The sequence below is a fragment of the Hypanus sabinus genome, chromosome 24, assembly GCF_030144855.1.
Source record: "Hypanus sabinus isolate sHypSab1 chromosome 24, sHypSab1.hap1, whole genome shotgun sequence".
Lineage (NCBI taxonomy): Eukaryota > Metazoa > Chordata > Chondrichthyes > Myliobatiformes > Dasyatidae > Hypanus > Hypanus sabinus.
The window spans coordinates 8,151,858-8,167,351 of record NC_082729.1 but is presented as its reverse complement, the minus strand read 5'-3'; the positions used below and the strand labels follow the sequence as shown (position 1 = coordinate 8,167,351).

Here is a 15,494-nt window from a genome sequence, read left to right as displayed (position 1 = left end):
CCCTGTCCTTGTGAACCTTCGTCTACCTTTCCTGTCATTGTGAACCTTCCTCCATCACTACCCTGTCCTTGTGAACCTTCCTCCAGCGCTTCGCTGTCCTGTGAACTTTTCCATCACTTCCCTGTCCTTGTGAAATTTCCTCCAGCGCTTCCCTGTACTTGTGAACCATCCTCCAGCACTTCTCTGTACTTGTGAACCTTCCTCCATCTTCCCTGTCCTTGTGAACCTTCCTCCATCGCTTCCCTGTCCTTGTGAACCTTCCTCCATCTTCCCTGTCCTTGTAAACCTTCCTGCAGCACTTCCCGTCCTTGTAAACCTTGCTCCAGCACTTCTCTGTCCTTGTGAACTTTTCCATCACTTCCCTGTCCTTCTGAACCTTTCTCCATCACTTCCCTGTCCTTGTGAACTTTTCCATCACTTCCCTGTCCTTGTGAACTTTCCTCCATCTTCGATGTCCTTGTAAACCTTCATCCATCACGTCCCTGTCCTTGTGAACTTCCCCCAGCGCTTCCCTGTCCTTGTCAACCTTCTTCCATCACTACCCTGTCCTTGTAAACCTTTCTCCAGCACTTCCCAGTCCTTGTAAACCTTTCTCCAGCACTTCCCTGTCCTTGTCAACTTTTCCATCACTTCCCTGTCCTTCTGAACTTTTCCATCACTTCCCTGTCCTTGTGAACCTTCCTCCAGTGCTTCCCTGTCTTTGTGAACTTTTCCATCACTTCCCTGTCCTTGCGAAACTTCCTCCAGCTCCTCCCTTTCCTTGTGAACTTCCTCCAGCGCTTCCCTGTCCTTGAAAACTTTTCCATCACTTCCCTGTCCTTGTGAACCTTCCTCCAGCACTTCCCTGTCCTTGTGAACTTTTCCATCACTTCCCTGTCCTTGTGAACTTTACCATCACTTCCCTGTCCTTGTAAACGTTCCTCCAGCACTTCCCTGTCCTAGTGAACCTTCCTCCAGCACTTCCCTGACCTTGTGAACCTTACTCCATCTTCCCTGTCCTTGTGAACCTTCCTCCAGAGCTTTCCTGTCCTTGTGAACCTTCCTCCACCGCTTCCCTGTCCTTGTGAACTTCCTCCAGCGCTTCCCTGTCCTTGTCAACCTTTCTCCATCTTCCCTGTCCTTGTGAACCTTCCTCCAGCGCTTCCTTGTCCTTGTCAACCTTCCTCCATCTTCCCTGTCCTTGTGAACTTTTCCATCACTTCCCTGTCCTTGTGAACCTCACTCCAGCACTTCCCTGTCTTTGTGAACCTTCCTCCATCTTCCCTCTCCTTGTGAACCTTCCTCCAGCATTTCCCTGTCCTTGTGAACCTTCCTCCAGCATTTCCCTGTCCTTGTCAACCTTCCTCCAGCACTTCTCTGTCCATGTGAACCTTCCTCCATCTTCCTTGTCCTTGTGAACCTTCCGCCATCACTTCCCTGTCCTTGTGAACCTTCCTCCATCTTCCCTGTCCTTGTAAACCTTCCTCCAGGACTTCCCTGTCCTTGTAAACAATGCTCCATCACTTCTCTGTCCTTGTGAACTTTTCCATCACTTCCCTGTACTTGTGAACTTCACCCAGCGCTTCCCTGTCCTTGTCAACCTTCTTCCATCACTACCCTGTCCTTGTAAACCTTTCTCCAGCACTTCCCAGTCCTTGTAAAACTTCCTCCAGCACTTCCCTGTCCTTGTGAACTTTTCCATCACTTCCCTGTCCTTCTGAACTTTTCCATCACTTCCCTGTCCTTGTGAACCTTCCTCCAGCACTTCCCTGTCCTTGTGAACTTTTCCATCACTTCCCTGTCCTTCTGAACTTTACCATCACTTCCCTGTCTTGTAAACGTTCCTCCAGCACTTCCCTGTCCTAGTGAACCTTCCACCAGCACTTCCCTGTGCTTGTGTACCTTTCTCCATCACTTCCCTGTCCTTGTGAACCTTCCTCCATCACTTCCCTGTGCTTGTGAACATTTACATCACTTCCCTGTCCTTGTGAACCTTCCTCCATCACTTCCCTGTCCTTGTGAACCTTCCTCTATCATTTCCCTGTCCTTATAAATCTTCCTCCATTGCTTCCCTGTGCTGGAGAACTTTTCAATCACTTCTCTGTCCTTGTGAACCTTCCTACAGTGCTTCCCTGTCCTTGTGAACATTCCTCCATCACATCCCTGTCCTTGTGAACCTTCCTCCAGCACATCCCTGTCCTTGTGAACCTTCCTCCAGCACTTCCCTGTCCTTGTGAAACTTCCTCCATCACTACCCTGTCTTTGTTAACATTCCTTCAGCTCTTCCCTGTCCTTGTAAACCTTCCTCCAGCACTTCCCTGTCCTTGTGAACTTTTCCATCACTTCCCTGTCCTTGTGAACTTTTCCATCACATCCCTGTCCTTGTGAAACTTCCTCCAGCACTTCCCTGTCCTTCTGAACATTTCCATCACTTCCCTGTCCTTGTGAACTTTACCATCACTTCCCTGTCCTTGTAAACGTTCCTCCAGCACTTCCCTGTCCTTGTGAACCTTCCTCCATCACTTCCCTGTCCTTGTGAACCTTCCTCCATCACTTCCCTGTCCTTGTGAACCTTCCACCAGCACTTCCCTGTCCTTGTGAACTTTTCCATCACTTCCCTGTCCTTGTGAACTTTACCATCACTTCCCTGTCCTTGTAAACGTTCCTCCAGCACTTCCCTGTCCTAGTGAACCTTCCTCCAGCACTTCCCTGACCTTGTGAACCTTCCTCCATCTTCCCTGTCCTTGTGAACCTTCCTCCAGAGCTTTCCTGTCCTTGTGAACCTTCCTCCACCGCTTCCCTGTCCTTGTGAACTTCCTCCAGCGCTTCCCTGTCCTTGTCAACCTTTCTCCATCTTCCCTGTCCTTGTGAACCTTCCTCCAGCGCTTCCTTGTCCTTGTCAACCTTCCTCCATCTTCCCTGTCCTTGTGAACTTTTCCATCACTTCCCTGTCCTTGTGAACCTCCCTCCAGCACTTCCCTGTCCTTCTGAACCTTCCTCCATCTTCCCTCTCCTTGTGAACCTTCCTCCAGCATTTCCCTGTCCTTGTGAACCTTCCTCCAGCATTTCCCTGTCCTTGTCAACCTTCCTCCAGCACTTCTCTGTCCTTGTGAACCTTCCTCCATCTTCCTTGTCCTTGTGAACCTTCCGCCATCAATTTCCTGGTCTTGTGAACCTTCCTCCATCTTCCCTGTCCTTGTAAACCTTCCTCCAGCACTTCCCTGTCCTTGTAAACATTGCTCCATCACTTCTCTGTCCTTGTGAACTTTTCCATCACTTCCCTGTCCTTCTGAACCTTTCTCCATCACTTCCCTGTCCTTGTGAACTTCCTCCAGCACTTCCCTGTCCTTGTGAACCTTCCTCCAGTGCTTCCCTGTCCTTGTAAACCTTCCTCCATCACTTCCCTGTCCTTGTGAACCTTCCTCCATCTTCCCTGTCGTTGTGAACCTTCCTCCAGCATTTCCCTGTCCTTGTGAACCTTCCTCCAGCATTTCCCTATCCTTGTGAACTTTTCCATCACTTCCCTGTCCTTGTGAACTTTTCCATCACATCCCTGTCCTTGTGAAACTTCCTCCAGCACTTCCCTGTCCTTCTGAACATTTCCATCACTTCCCTGTCCTTGTGAACTTTACCATCACTTCCCTGTCCTTGTAAACGTTCCTCCAGCACTTCCCTGTCCTTGTGAACCTTCCTCCATCACTTCCCTGTCCTTGTGAACCTTCCTCCATCACTTCCCTGTCCTTGTGAACCTTCCACCAGCACTTCCCTGTCCTTGTGAACTTTTCCATCACTTCCCTGTCCTTGTGAACTTTACCATCACTTCCCTGTCCTTGTAAACGTTCCTCCAGCACTTCCCTGTCCTAGTGAACCTTCCTCCAGCACTTCCCTGACCTTGTGAACCTTCCTCCATCTTCCCTGTCCTTGTGAACCTTCCTCCAGAGCTTTCCTGTCCTTGTGAACCTTCCTCCACCGCTTCCCTGTCCTTGTGAACTTCCTCCAGCGCTTCCCTGTCCTTGTCAACCTTTCTCCATCTTCCCTGTCCTTGTGAACCTTCCTCCAGCGCTTCCTTGTCCTTGTCAACCTTCCTCCATCTTCCCTGTCCTTGTGAACTTTTCCATCACTTCCCTGTCCTTGTGAACCTCCCTCCAGCACTTCCCTGTCCTTCTGAACCTTCCTCCATCTTCCCTCTCCTTGTGAACCTTCCTCCAGCATTTCCCTGTCCTTGTGAACCTTCCTCCAGCATTTCCCTGTCCTTGTCAACCTTCCTCCAGCACTTCTCTGTCCTTGTGAACCTTCCTCCATCTTCCTTGTCCTTGTGAACCTTCCGCCATCAATTTCCTGGTCTTGTGAACCTTCCTCCATCTTCCCTGTCCTTGTGAACCTTCCTCCAGCATTTCCCTGTCCTTGTGAACCATCCTCCAGCACGTCCCTGTCCTTGTGAACTTTTCCATCACTTTCCTGTCCTTGTGAACCTTCCTCCATCTTCCCTGTCCTTGGGAACTTTTCCAGCACTTCCCTGTTCTTGTGAACTTTTCCATCACTTCCCTGTCCTTGTGAAGTTTTCCACAACTTCCCTGTCCTTGTGAACCTTCGTCTACCTTTCCTGTCATTGTGAACCTTCCTCCATCACTACCCTGTCCTTGTGAACCTTCCTCCAGCGCTTCGCTGTCCTGTGAACTTTTCCATCACTTCCCTGTCCTTCTGAACCTTTCTCCATCACTTCCCTGTCCTTGTGAACTTTTCCATCACTTCCCTGTACTTGTGAACTTCACCCAGCGCTTCCCTGTCCTTGTCAACCTTCTTCCATCACTACCCTGTCCTTGTAAACCTTTCTCCAGCACTTCCCAGTCCTTGTAAACCTTCCTCCAGCACTTCCCTGTCCTTGTGAACTTTTCCATCACTTCCCTGTCCTTCTGAACTTTTCCATCACTTCCCTGTCCTTGTGAACCTTCCTCCAGTGCTTCCCTGTCTTTGTGAACTTTTCCATCACTTCCCTGTCCTTGTGAAACTTCCTCCAGCTCTTCCCTTTCCTTGTGAACTTCCTCCAGCGCTTCCCTGTCCTTGTAAACCTTTCCATCACTTCCCTGTCCTTGTGAACCTTCCTCCAGCACTTCCCTGTCCTTCTGAACTTTTCCATCACTTCCCTGTCCTTGTGAACTTTACCATCACTTCCCTGTCTTGTAAACGTTCCTCCAGCACTTCCCTGTCCTAGTGAACCTTCCACCAGCACTTCCCTGTGCTTGTGTACCTTTCTCCATCACTTCCCTGTCCTTGTGAACCTTCCTCCATCACTTCCCTGTGCTTGTGAACATTTACATCACTTCCCTGTCCTTGTGAACCTTCCTCCATCACTTCCCTGTCCCTTTGAACCTTCCTCCATCACTTCCCTGTCCTTGTGAACCTTCCTCTATCATTTCCCTGTCCTTATATATCTTCCTCCATTGCTTCCCTGTGCTGGAGAACTTTTCAATCACTTCTCTGTCCTTGTGAACCTTCCTACAGTGCTTCCCTGTCCTTGTGAACATTCCTCCATCACATCCCTGTCCTTGTGAACCTTCCTCCAGCACATCCCTGTCCTTGTGAACCTTCCTCCAGCACTTCCCTGTCCTTGTGAAACTTCCTCCATCACTACCCTGTCTTTGTTAACCTTCCTTCAGCTCTTCCCTGTCCTTGTAAACCTTCCTCCAGCACTTCCCTGTCCTTGTGAACTTTTCCATCACTTCCCTGTCCTTGTGAACTTTTCCATCACATCCCTGTCCTTGTGAAACTTCCTCCAGCACTTCCCTGTCCTTCTGAACATTTCCATCACTTCCCTGTCCTTGTGAACTTTACCATCACTTCCCTGTCCTTGTAAACGTTCCTCCAGCACTTCCCTGTCCTTGTGAACCTTCCTCCATCACTTCCCTGTCCTTGTGAACCTTCCTCCATCACTTCCCTGTCCTTGTGAACCTTCCTCCAGCACTTCCCTGTCCTTGTGAACTTTTCCATCACTTCCCTGTCCTTGTGAACTTTACCATCACTTCCCTGTCCTTGTAAACGTTCCTCCAGCACTTCCCTGTCCTAGTGAACCTTCCTCCAGCACTTCCCTGACCTTGTGAACCTTCCTCCATCTTCCCTGTCCTTGTGAACCTTCCTCCAGAGCTTTCCTGTCCTTGTGAACCTTCCTCCACCGCTTCCCTGTCCTTGTGAACTTCCTCCAGCGCTTCCCTGTCCTTGTCAACCTTTCTCCATCTTCCCTGTCCTTGTGAACCTTCCTCCAGCGCTTCCTTGTCCTTGTCAACCTTCCTCCATCTTCCCTGTCCTTGTGAACTTTTCCATCACTTCCCTGTCCTTGTGAACCTTCCTCCATCTTCCCTCTCCTTGTGAACCTTCCTCCAGCATTTCCCTGTCCTTGTGAACCTTCCTCCAGCATTTCCCTGTCCTTGTAAACCTTCCTCCAGCACTTCTCTGTCCTTGTGAACCTTCCTCCATCTTCCTTGTCCTTGTGAACCTTCCGCCATCACTTCCCTGTCCTTGTGAACCTTCCTCCATCTTCCCTGTCCTTGTAAACCTTCCTCCAGCACTTCCCTGTCCTTGTAAACATTGCTCCATCACTTCTCTGTCCTTGTGAACTTTTCCATCACTTCCCTGTCCTTCTGAACCTTTCTCCATCACTTCCCTGTCCTTGTGAACTTTTCCATCACTTCCCTGTCCTTCTGAACTTTTCCATCACTTCCCTGTCCTTGTGAACCTTCCTCCAGTGCTTCCCTGTCTTTGTGAACCATCCTCCAGCACGTCCCTGTCCTTGTGAAACTTCCTCCAGCTCTTCCCTTTCCTTGTGAACTTCCTCCAGCGCTTCCCTGTCCTTGTAAACCTTTCCATCACTTCCCTGTCCTTGTGAACCTTCCTCCAGCACTTCCCTGTCCTTCTGAACTTTTCCATCACTTCCCTGTCCTTGTGAACTTTACCATCACTTCCCTGTCTTGTAAACGTTCCTCCAGCACTTCCCTGTCCTAGTGAACCTTCCACCAGCACTTCCCTGTGCTTGTGTACCTTTCTCCATCACTTCCCTGTCCTTGTGAACCTTCCTCCATCACTTCCCTGTGCTTGTGAACATTTACATCACTTCCCTGTCCTTGTGAACCTTCCTCCATCACTTCCCTGTCCCTTTGAACCTTCCTCCATCACTTCCCTGTCCTTGTGAACCTTCCTCTATCATTTCCCTGTCCTTATATATCTTCCTCCATTGCTTCCCTGTGCTGGAGAACTTTTCAATCACTTCTCTGTCCTTGTGAACCTTCCTACAGTGCTTCCCTGTCCTTGTGAACATTCCTCCATCACATCCCTGTCCTTGTGAACCTTCCTCCAGCACATCCCTGTCCTTGTGAACCTTCCTCCAGCACTTCCCTGTCCTTGTGAAACTTCCTCCATCACTACCCTGTCTTTGTTAACCTTCCTTCAGCTCTTCCCTGTCCTTGTAAACCTTCCTCCAGCACTTCCCTGTCCTTGTGAACTTTTCCATCACTTCCCTGTCCTTGTGAACTTTTCCATCACATCCCTGTCCTTGTGAAACTTCCTCCAGCACTTCCCTGTCCTTCTGAACATTTCCATCACTTCCCTGTCCTTGTGAACTTTACCATCACTTCCCTGTCCTTGTAAACGTTCCTCCAGCACTTCCCTGTCCTTGTGAACCTTCCTCCATCACTTCCCTGTCCTTGTGAACCTTCCTCCATCACTTCCCTGTCCTTGTGAACCTTCCTCCAGCACTTCCCTGTCCTTGTGAACTTTTCCATCACTTCCCTGTCCTTGTGAACTTTACCATCACTTCCCTGTCCTTGTAAACGTTCCTCCAGCACTTCCCTGTCCTAGTGAACCTTCCTCCAGCACTTCCCTGACCTTGTGAACCTTCCTCCATCTTCCCTGTCCTTGTGAACCTTCCTCCAGAGCTTTCCTGTCCTTGTGAACCTTCCTCCACCGCTTCCCTGTCCTTGTGAACTTCCTCCAGCGCTTCCCTGTCCTTGTCAACCTTTCTCCATCTTCCCTGTCCTTGTGAACCTTCCTCCAGCGCTTCCTTGTCCTTGTCAACCTTCCTCCATCTTCCCTGTCCTTGTGAACTTTTCCATCACTTCCCTGTCCTTGTGAACCTTCCTCCATCTTCCCTCTCCTTGTGAACCTTCCTCCAGCATTTCCCTGTCCTTGTGAACCTTCCTCCAGCATTTCCCTGTCCTTGTAAACCTTCCTCCAGCACTTCTCTGTCCTTGTGAACCTTCCTCCATCTTCCTTGTCCTTGTGAACCTTCCGCCATCACTTCCCTGTCCTTGTGAACCTTCCTCCATCTTCCCTGTCCTTGTAAACCTTCCTCCAGCACTTCCCTGTCCTTGTAAACATTGCTCCATCACTTCTCTGTCCTTGTGAACTTTTCCATCACTTCCCTGTCCTTCTGAACCTTTCTCCATCACTTCCCTGTCCTTGTGAACTTTTCCATCACTTCCCTGTCCTTCTGAACTTTTCCATCACTTCCCTGTCCTTGTGAACCTTCCTCCAGTGCTTCCCTGTCTTTGTGAACTTTTCCATCACTTCCCTGTCCTTGTGAAACTTCCTCCAGCTCTTCCCTTTCCTTGTGAACTTCCTCCAGCGCTTCCCTGTCCTTGTAAACCTTTCCATCACTTCCCTGTCCTTGTGAACCTTCCTCCAGCACTTCCCTGTCCTTGTGAACTTTTCCATCACTTCCCTGTCCTTGTGAACTTTACCATCACTTCCCTGTCTTGTAAACGTTCCTCCAGCACTTCCCTGTCCTAGTGAACCTTCCACCAGCACTTCCCTGTGCTTGTGTACCTTTCTCCATCACTTCCCTGTCCTTGTGAACCTTCCTCCATCACTTCCCTGTGCTTGTGAACATTTACATCACTTCCCTGTCCTTGTGAACCTTCCTCCATCACTTCCCTGTCCTTTTGAACCTTCCTCCATCACTTCCCTGTCCTTGTGAACCTTCCTCTATCATTTCCCTGTCCTTATAAATCTTCCTCCATTGCTTCCCTGTGCTGGAGAACTTTTCAATCACTTCTCTGTCCTTGTGAACCTTCCTACAGTGCTTCCCTGTCCTTGTGAACATTCCTCCATCACATCCCTGTCCTTGTGAACCTTCCTCCAGCACTTCCCTGTCCTTGTGAAACTTCCTCCATCACTACCCTGTCTTTGTTAACCTTCCTTCAGCTCTTCCCTGTCCTTGTAAACCTTCCTCCAGCACTTCCCTGTCCTTGTGAACTTTTCCATCACTTCCCTGTCCTTGTGAACTTTTCCATCACATCCCTGTCCTTGTGAAACTTCCTCCAGCACTTCCCTGTCCTTCTGAACATTTCCATCACTTCCCTGTCCTTGTGAACTTTACCATCACTTCCCTGTCCTTGTAAACGTTCCTCCAGCACTTCCCTGTCCTTGTGAACCTTCCTCCATCACTTCCCTGTCCTTGTGAACCTTCCTCCATCACTTCCCTGTCCTTGTGAACCTTCCTCCAGCACTTCCCTGTCCTTGTGAACTTTTCCATCACTTCCCTGTCCTTGTGAACTTTTCCATCGCTTCCCTGTCCTTGTGAACCTTCCGCCATCTTCCCTGTCCTTGTGAACCTTCCTCCAGCGCTTCACTGTCCTTGTGAACCTTCCTCCACCACTTCCCTGACCTTGTGAACTTCCTCCAGCGCTTCCCTGTCCTTGTCAACCTTCCTCCATCTTCCCTGTCCTTGTGAACCTTGCTCCAGCGCTTCCTTGTCCTTGTCAACCTTCCTCCATCTTCCCTGTCCTTGTGAACTTTTCCATCACTTCCCTGTCCTTGTGAACCTCCCTCCAGCACTTCCCTGTCCTTGTGAACTTTTCCATCACTTCCATCCTTATGAACTTTTCCATCACTTCCCTGTCCTTGTGAACCTTCCTCCAGCATTTCCCTGTCCTTGTGAACCTTCCTCCAGCACTTCCCTGTAGTTGTTAACCTTCCTCCAGCACTTACCTGTCCTTGTAAACCTTCCTCCATCACTTCCCTGTCCTTGTGAACCTTCCTCCAGCATTTCCCTGTCCTTGTGAACCTTCCGCCAGCACTTCCCTGTCCTTGTAAACCTTCCACCAGCGCTTCCCTGTCCTTGTAAACCATCCTCCATCACATCCCTGTCCTTGTGAACCTTCCTCCATCTTCCCTGTCCTTGAGAACCTTCCTCCAGCACTTCACTGTCCTTGTGAACCTTCCTCCATCTTCCCTGTCCTTGAGAACCTTCCTCCAGCACTTCGCTGTACTTGTGAACCTTCCTCCATCACTTCTCTGTCCTTGTGAACTTTTCCATCACTTCCCCGTCCTTCTGAACCTTCCTCCATCTTCCCTGTCCTTGTGAACCTTCATCCAGCGCTTCCCTGTCCTTGTAAACCATCCTCCATCACATCCCTGTCCTTGTGAACCTTCCTCCATCTTCGCTGTCCTTGTAAACCTTCATCCATCACTTCCCTGTCCTTGTGAACTTCCCCCAGCGCTTCCCTGTCCTTGTCAACCTTCTTCCATCACTACCCTGTCCTTGTAAACCTTTCTCCAGCACTTCCCAGTCCTTGTAAACCTTTCTCCAGCACTTCCCTGTCCTTGTCAACTTTTCCATCACTTCCCTGTCCTTCTGAACTTTTCCATCACTTCCCTGTCCTTGTGAACCTTCCTCCAGTGCTTCCCTGTCTTTGTGAACTTTTCCATCACTTCCCTGTCCTTGTGAAACTTCCTCCAGCTCTTCCCCTTCCTTGTGAAATTCCGCCAGCGCTTCCCTGTCCTTGTAAACTTTTCCATCACTTCCCTGTCCTTGTGAACATTCCTCCAGCACTTCCCTGTCCTTGTGAACTTTTCCATCACTTCCCTGTCCTTGTGAACTTTACCATCACTTCCCTGTCCTTGTGAACCTTCCTCCAGCATTTCCCTGTCCTTGTGAACCTTCCGCCAGCACTTCCCTGTCCTTGTAAACCTTCCACCAGCGCTTCCCTGTCCTTGTAAACCATCCTCCATCACATCCCTGTCCTTGTGAACCTTCCTCCATCTTCCCTGTCCTTGAGAACCTTCCTCCAGCACTTCACTGTCCTTGTGAACCTTCCTCCATCTTCCCTGTCCTTGAGAACCTTCCTCCAGCACTTCGCTGTACTTGTGAACCTTCCTCCATCACTTCTCTGTCCTTGTGAACTTTTCCATCACTTCCCCGTCCTTCTGAACCTTCCTCCATCTTCCCTGTCCTTGTGAACCTTCATCCAGCGCTTCCCTGTCCTTGTAAACCATCCTCCATCACATCCCTGTCCTTGTGAACCTTCCTCCATCTTCGCTGTCCTTGTAAACCTTCATCCATCACTTCCCTGTCCTTGTGAACTTCCCCCAGCGCTTCCCTGTCCTTGTCAACCTTCTTCCATCACTACCCTGTCCTTGTAAACCTTTCTCCAGCACTTCCCAGTCCTTGTAAACCTTTCTCCAGCACTTCCCTGTCCTTGTCAACTTTTCCATCACTTCCCTGTCCTTCTGAACTTTTCCATCACTTCCCTGTCCTTGTGAACCTTCCTCCAGTGCTTCCCTGTCTTTGTGAACTTTTCCATCACTTCCCTGTCCTTGTGAAACTTCCTCCAGCTCTTCCCCTTCCTTGTGAAATTCCGCCAGCGCTTCCCTGTCCTTGTAAACTTTTCCATCACTTCCCTGTCCTTGTGAACATTCCTCCAGCACTTCCCTGTCCTTGTGAACTTTTCCATCACTTCCCTGTCCTTGTGAACTTTACCATCACTTCCCTGTCCTTGTAAACGTTCCTCCAGCATTTCCCTGTCCTAGTGAACCTTCCTCCAGCACTTCCCTGTCCTTGTGAACCTTCCTCCATCTTCCCTGTCCTTGTGAACCTTCCTCCAGAGCTTTCCTGTCCTCGTGAAACTTCCTCCACCGCTTCCCTGTCCTTGTGAACTTCCTCCAGCGCTTCCCTGTCCTTGTCAACCTTTCTCCATCTTCCCTGTCCTTGTGAACCTTCCTCCAGCGCTGCCTTGTCCTTGTCAACCTTCCTCCATCTTCCCTGTCCTTGTGAACTTTTCCATCACTTCCCTGTCCTTGTGAACCTCCCTCCAGCACTTCCCTGTCCTTGTAAACCTTCCTCCATCACTTCCCTGTCCTTGTGAACCTTCCTCCAGCATTTCCCTGTCCTTGTGAACCTTCCGCCAGCACTTCCCTGTCCTTGTAAACCTTCCACCAGCGCTTCCCTGTCCTTGTAAACCATCCTCCATCACATCCCTGTCCTTGTGAACCTTCCTCCATCTTCCCTGTCCTTGAGAACCTTCCTCCAGCACTTCACTGTCCTTGTGAACCTTCCTCCATCTTCCCTGTCCTTGAGAACCTTCCTCCAGCACTTCGCTGTACTTGTGAACCTTCCTCCATCACTTCTCTGTCCTTGTGAACTTTTCCATCACTTCCCCGTCCTTCTGAACCTTCCTCCATCTTCCCTGTCCTTGTGAACCTTCATCCAGCGCTTCCCTGTCCTTGTAAACCATCCTCCATCACATCCCTGTCCTTGTGAACCTTCCTCCATCTTCGCTGTCCTTGTAAACCTTCATCCATCACTTCCCTGTCCTTGTGAACTTCCCCCAGCGCTTCCCTGTCCTTGTCAACCTTCTTCCATCACTACCCTGTCCTTGTAAACCTTTCTCCAGCACTTCCCAGTCCTTGTAAACCTTTCTCCAGCACTTCCCTGTCCTTGTCAACTTTTCCATCACTTCCCTGTCCTTCTGAACTTTTCCATCACTTCCCTGTCCTTGTGAACCTTCCTCCAGTGCTTCCCTGTCTTTGTGAACTTTTCCATCACTTCCCTGTCCTTGTGAAACTTCCTCCAGCTCTTCCCCTTCCTTGTGAAATTCCGCCAGCGCTTCCCTGTCCTTGTAAACTTTTCCATCACTTCCCTGTCCTTGTGAACATTCCTCCAGCACTTCCCTGTCCTTGTGAACTTTTCCATCACTTCCCTGTCCTTGTGAACTTTACCATCACTTCCCTGTCCTTGTAAACGTTCCTCCAGCATTTCCCTGTCCTAGTGAACCTTCCTCCAGCACTTCCCTGTCCTTGTGAACCTTCCTCCATCTTCCCTGTCCTTGTGAACCTTCCTCCAGAGCTTTCCTGTCCTCGTGAAACTTCCTCCACCGCTTCCCTGTCCTTGTGAACTTCCTCCAGCGCTTCCCTGTCCTTGTCAACCTTTCTCCATCTTCCCTGTCCTTGTGAACCTTCCTCCAGCGCTGCCTTGTCCTTGTCAACCTTCCTCCATCTTCCCTGTCCTTGTGAACTTTTCCATCACTTCCCTGTCCTTGTGAACCTCCCTCCAGCACTTCCCTGTCCTTGTGAACCTCCCTCCAGCACTTCCCTGTCCTTGTAAACCTTCCTCCATCACTTCGCTGTCCTTGTGAACCTTCCTCCAGCACTTCCCTGTCCTTGTAAACCTTCCTCCATCACATCCCTGTCCTTGTGAACCTTCCTCCTTCTTCCCTGTACTTGTGAACCTTCCTCCAGCACTTCTCTGTCCTTGTGAACCTTCCTCCATCTTCTCTGTCCTTGTAAACCTTCCTCCATCTTCCCTGCCCTTGTGAACCTTCCTCCAGCACTTCTCTGTCCTTGTGAACCTTCCTCCATCTTCCTTGTCCTTGTGAACCTTCCGCCATCACTTCCCTGTCCTTGTGAACCTTCCTCCATCTTCCCTATCCTTGTAAACCTTCCTCCAGCACTTCCCTGTCCTTGTAAACCTTGCTCCATCACTTCTCTGTCCTTGTGAACTTTTCCATCACTTCCCTGTCCTTCTGAACCTTTCTCCATCACTTCCCTGTCCTTGTGAACTTTTCCATCACTTCCCTGTCCTTGTGAACCTTCCTCCATCTTCGCTGTCCTTGTAAACCTTCATCCATCACTTCCCTGTACTTGTGAACTTCCCCCAGCGCTTCCCTGTCCTTGTCAACCTTCTTCCATCACTACCCTGTCCTTGTAAACCCTTCTCCAGCACTTCCCAGTCCTTGTAAACCTTCCTCCAGCACTTCCCTGTCCTTGTGAACTTTTCCATCACTTCCCTGCCCTTCTGAACTTTTCCATCACTTCCCTGTCCTTGTGAACCTTCCTCCAGTGCTTCCCTGTCTTTGTGAACTTCTCCATCACTTCCCTGTCCTTGTGAAACTTCCTCCAGCTCTTCCCTTTCCTTGTGAACTTCCTCCAGCGCTTCCCTGTCCTTGTAAACTTTTCCATCACTTCCCTGTCCTTGTGAACCTTCCTCCAGCACTTCCCTGTCCTTGTGAACTTTTCCATCACTTCCCTGTCCTTGTGAACTTTACCATCACTTCCCTGTCCTTGTAAACGTTCCTCCAGCACTTCCCTGTCCTAGTGACCCTTCCTCCAGCACTTCCCTGTCCTTGTGAACCTTCCTCCATCTTCCCTGTCCTTGTGAACCTTCCTCCAGAGCTTTCCTGTCCTTGTGAACCTTCCTCCACCGCTTCCCTGTCCTTGTGAACCTTCCTCCACCGCTTCCCTGTCCTTGTGAACTTCCTCCAGCGCTTCCCTGTCCTTGTCAACCTTCCTCCATCTTCCCTGTCCTTGTGAACCTTGCTCCAGCGCTTCCTTGTCCTTGTCAACCTTCCTCCATCTTCCCTGTCCTTGTGAACTTTTCCATCACTTCCCTGTCCTTGTGAACCTCTCTCCAGCACTTCCCTGTCCTTGTGAAATTTCCATCACTTCCATCCTTATGAACTTTTCCATCACTTCCCTGTCCTTGTGAACCTTCCTCCAGCATTTCCCTTTCCTTGTGAACCTTCCTCCAGCACTTCCCTGTCCTTGAGAACCTTCCACCAGCACTTCCCTGTCCTTGTAAACCTTCCTCCATCACTTCCCTGTCCTTGTGAACCTTCCTCCAGCATTTCCCTGTCCTTGTGAACCTTCCTCCAGCGCTTCCCTGTCCTTGTAAACCTTCCTCCATCACATCCCTGTCCTTGTGAACCTTCCTCCATCTTCCCTGTCCTTGTGAACCTTCCTCCAGCGCTTCCCTGTCCTTGTGAACCTTCCTCCAGCACTTCCCTGTCCTTGTGAACCTTCCTCCAGCACTTCTCTGTCCTTGTGAAACTTCCTCCATCTTCCCTGTCCTTGTGAACCTTCCTCCATCTTCCCTGACCTTGTGAACCTTCCTCCAGCACTTTTCTGTCCTTGTGAACCTTCCTCCATCTTCCCTGAGCTTATGAACCTTCCTCCATCACTTCCCTGTCCTTGTGAACCTTCCTCCATCTTCCCTGTCCTTGTAAACCTTCCTCCAGCACTTCCCTGTCCTTGTAAACCTTGCTCCATCACTTCTCTGTCCTTGTGAAATTTTCCATCACTTCCCTGTCCTTCTGAACCTTTCTGCATCACTTCCCTGTTCTTGTGAACTTTTCCATCACTTCCCTGTCCTTGTGAACCTTCCTCCATCTTCACTGTCCTTGTCAACCTTCTTCCATCACTTCCCTGTCCTTGTGAACCTTCCTCCAGTGCTTCCCTGTCTTTGTGAACTT

The 15,494-nt window shown here is 50.0% G+C and overlaps 2 protein-coding genes across 3 annotated transcripts in view; both read right to left on the bottom strand.

Annotated features, from left to right (window-relative positions):
• Positions 1-3,482, bottom strand: part of LOC132380444 (ribosome-binding protein 1-like) — a 67,998-nt gene extending 64,516 nt beyond the window's left edge. Inside the window, exons 1-2 of one of the 2 annotated variants that reach the window (XM_059949244.1) lie at positions 2,703-3,482; positions 999-1,217 (exon numbers count right to left, since the gene is read on the bottom strand). In XM_059949244.1, the coding sequence (XP_059805227.1) occupies positions 1,155-1,217; positions 2,703-3,470 (831 nt within the window). In that variant the 5' untranslated portion in view covers positions 3,471-3,482 and the 3' untranslated portion in view covers positions 999-1,154. Of the gene's footprint in view, positions 1-998; positions 1,218-2,458 lie in introns of those variants that run through there. The other variant, XM_059949243.1, reaches the window with a different exon arrangement.
• A 1-nt stretch (position 3,483) lies between these two features.
• Positions 3,484-6,666, bottom strand: LOC132380447 (ribosome-binding protein 1-like). The gene is made up of 2 exons (XM_059949248.1): positions 6,410-6,666; positions 3,484-4,300 (listed from the first exon to the last, which is right to left on the bottom strand). The coding sequence occupies exons 1-2, from the start codon at positions 6,628-6,630 to the stop codon at positions 3,796-3,798; spliced, it is 726 nt and encodes a 241-aa protein (XP_059805231.1). The 5' UTR covers positions 6,631-6,666; the 3' UTR covers positions 3,484-3,795.
• Between the last annotated feature and the right edge of the window lie 8,828 nt (positions 6,667-15,494).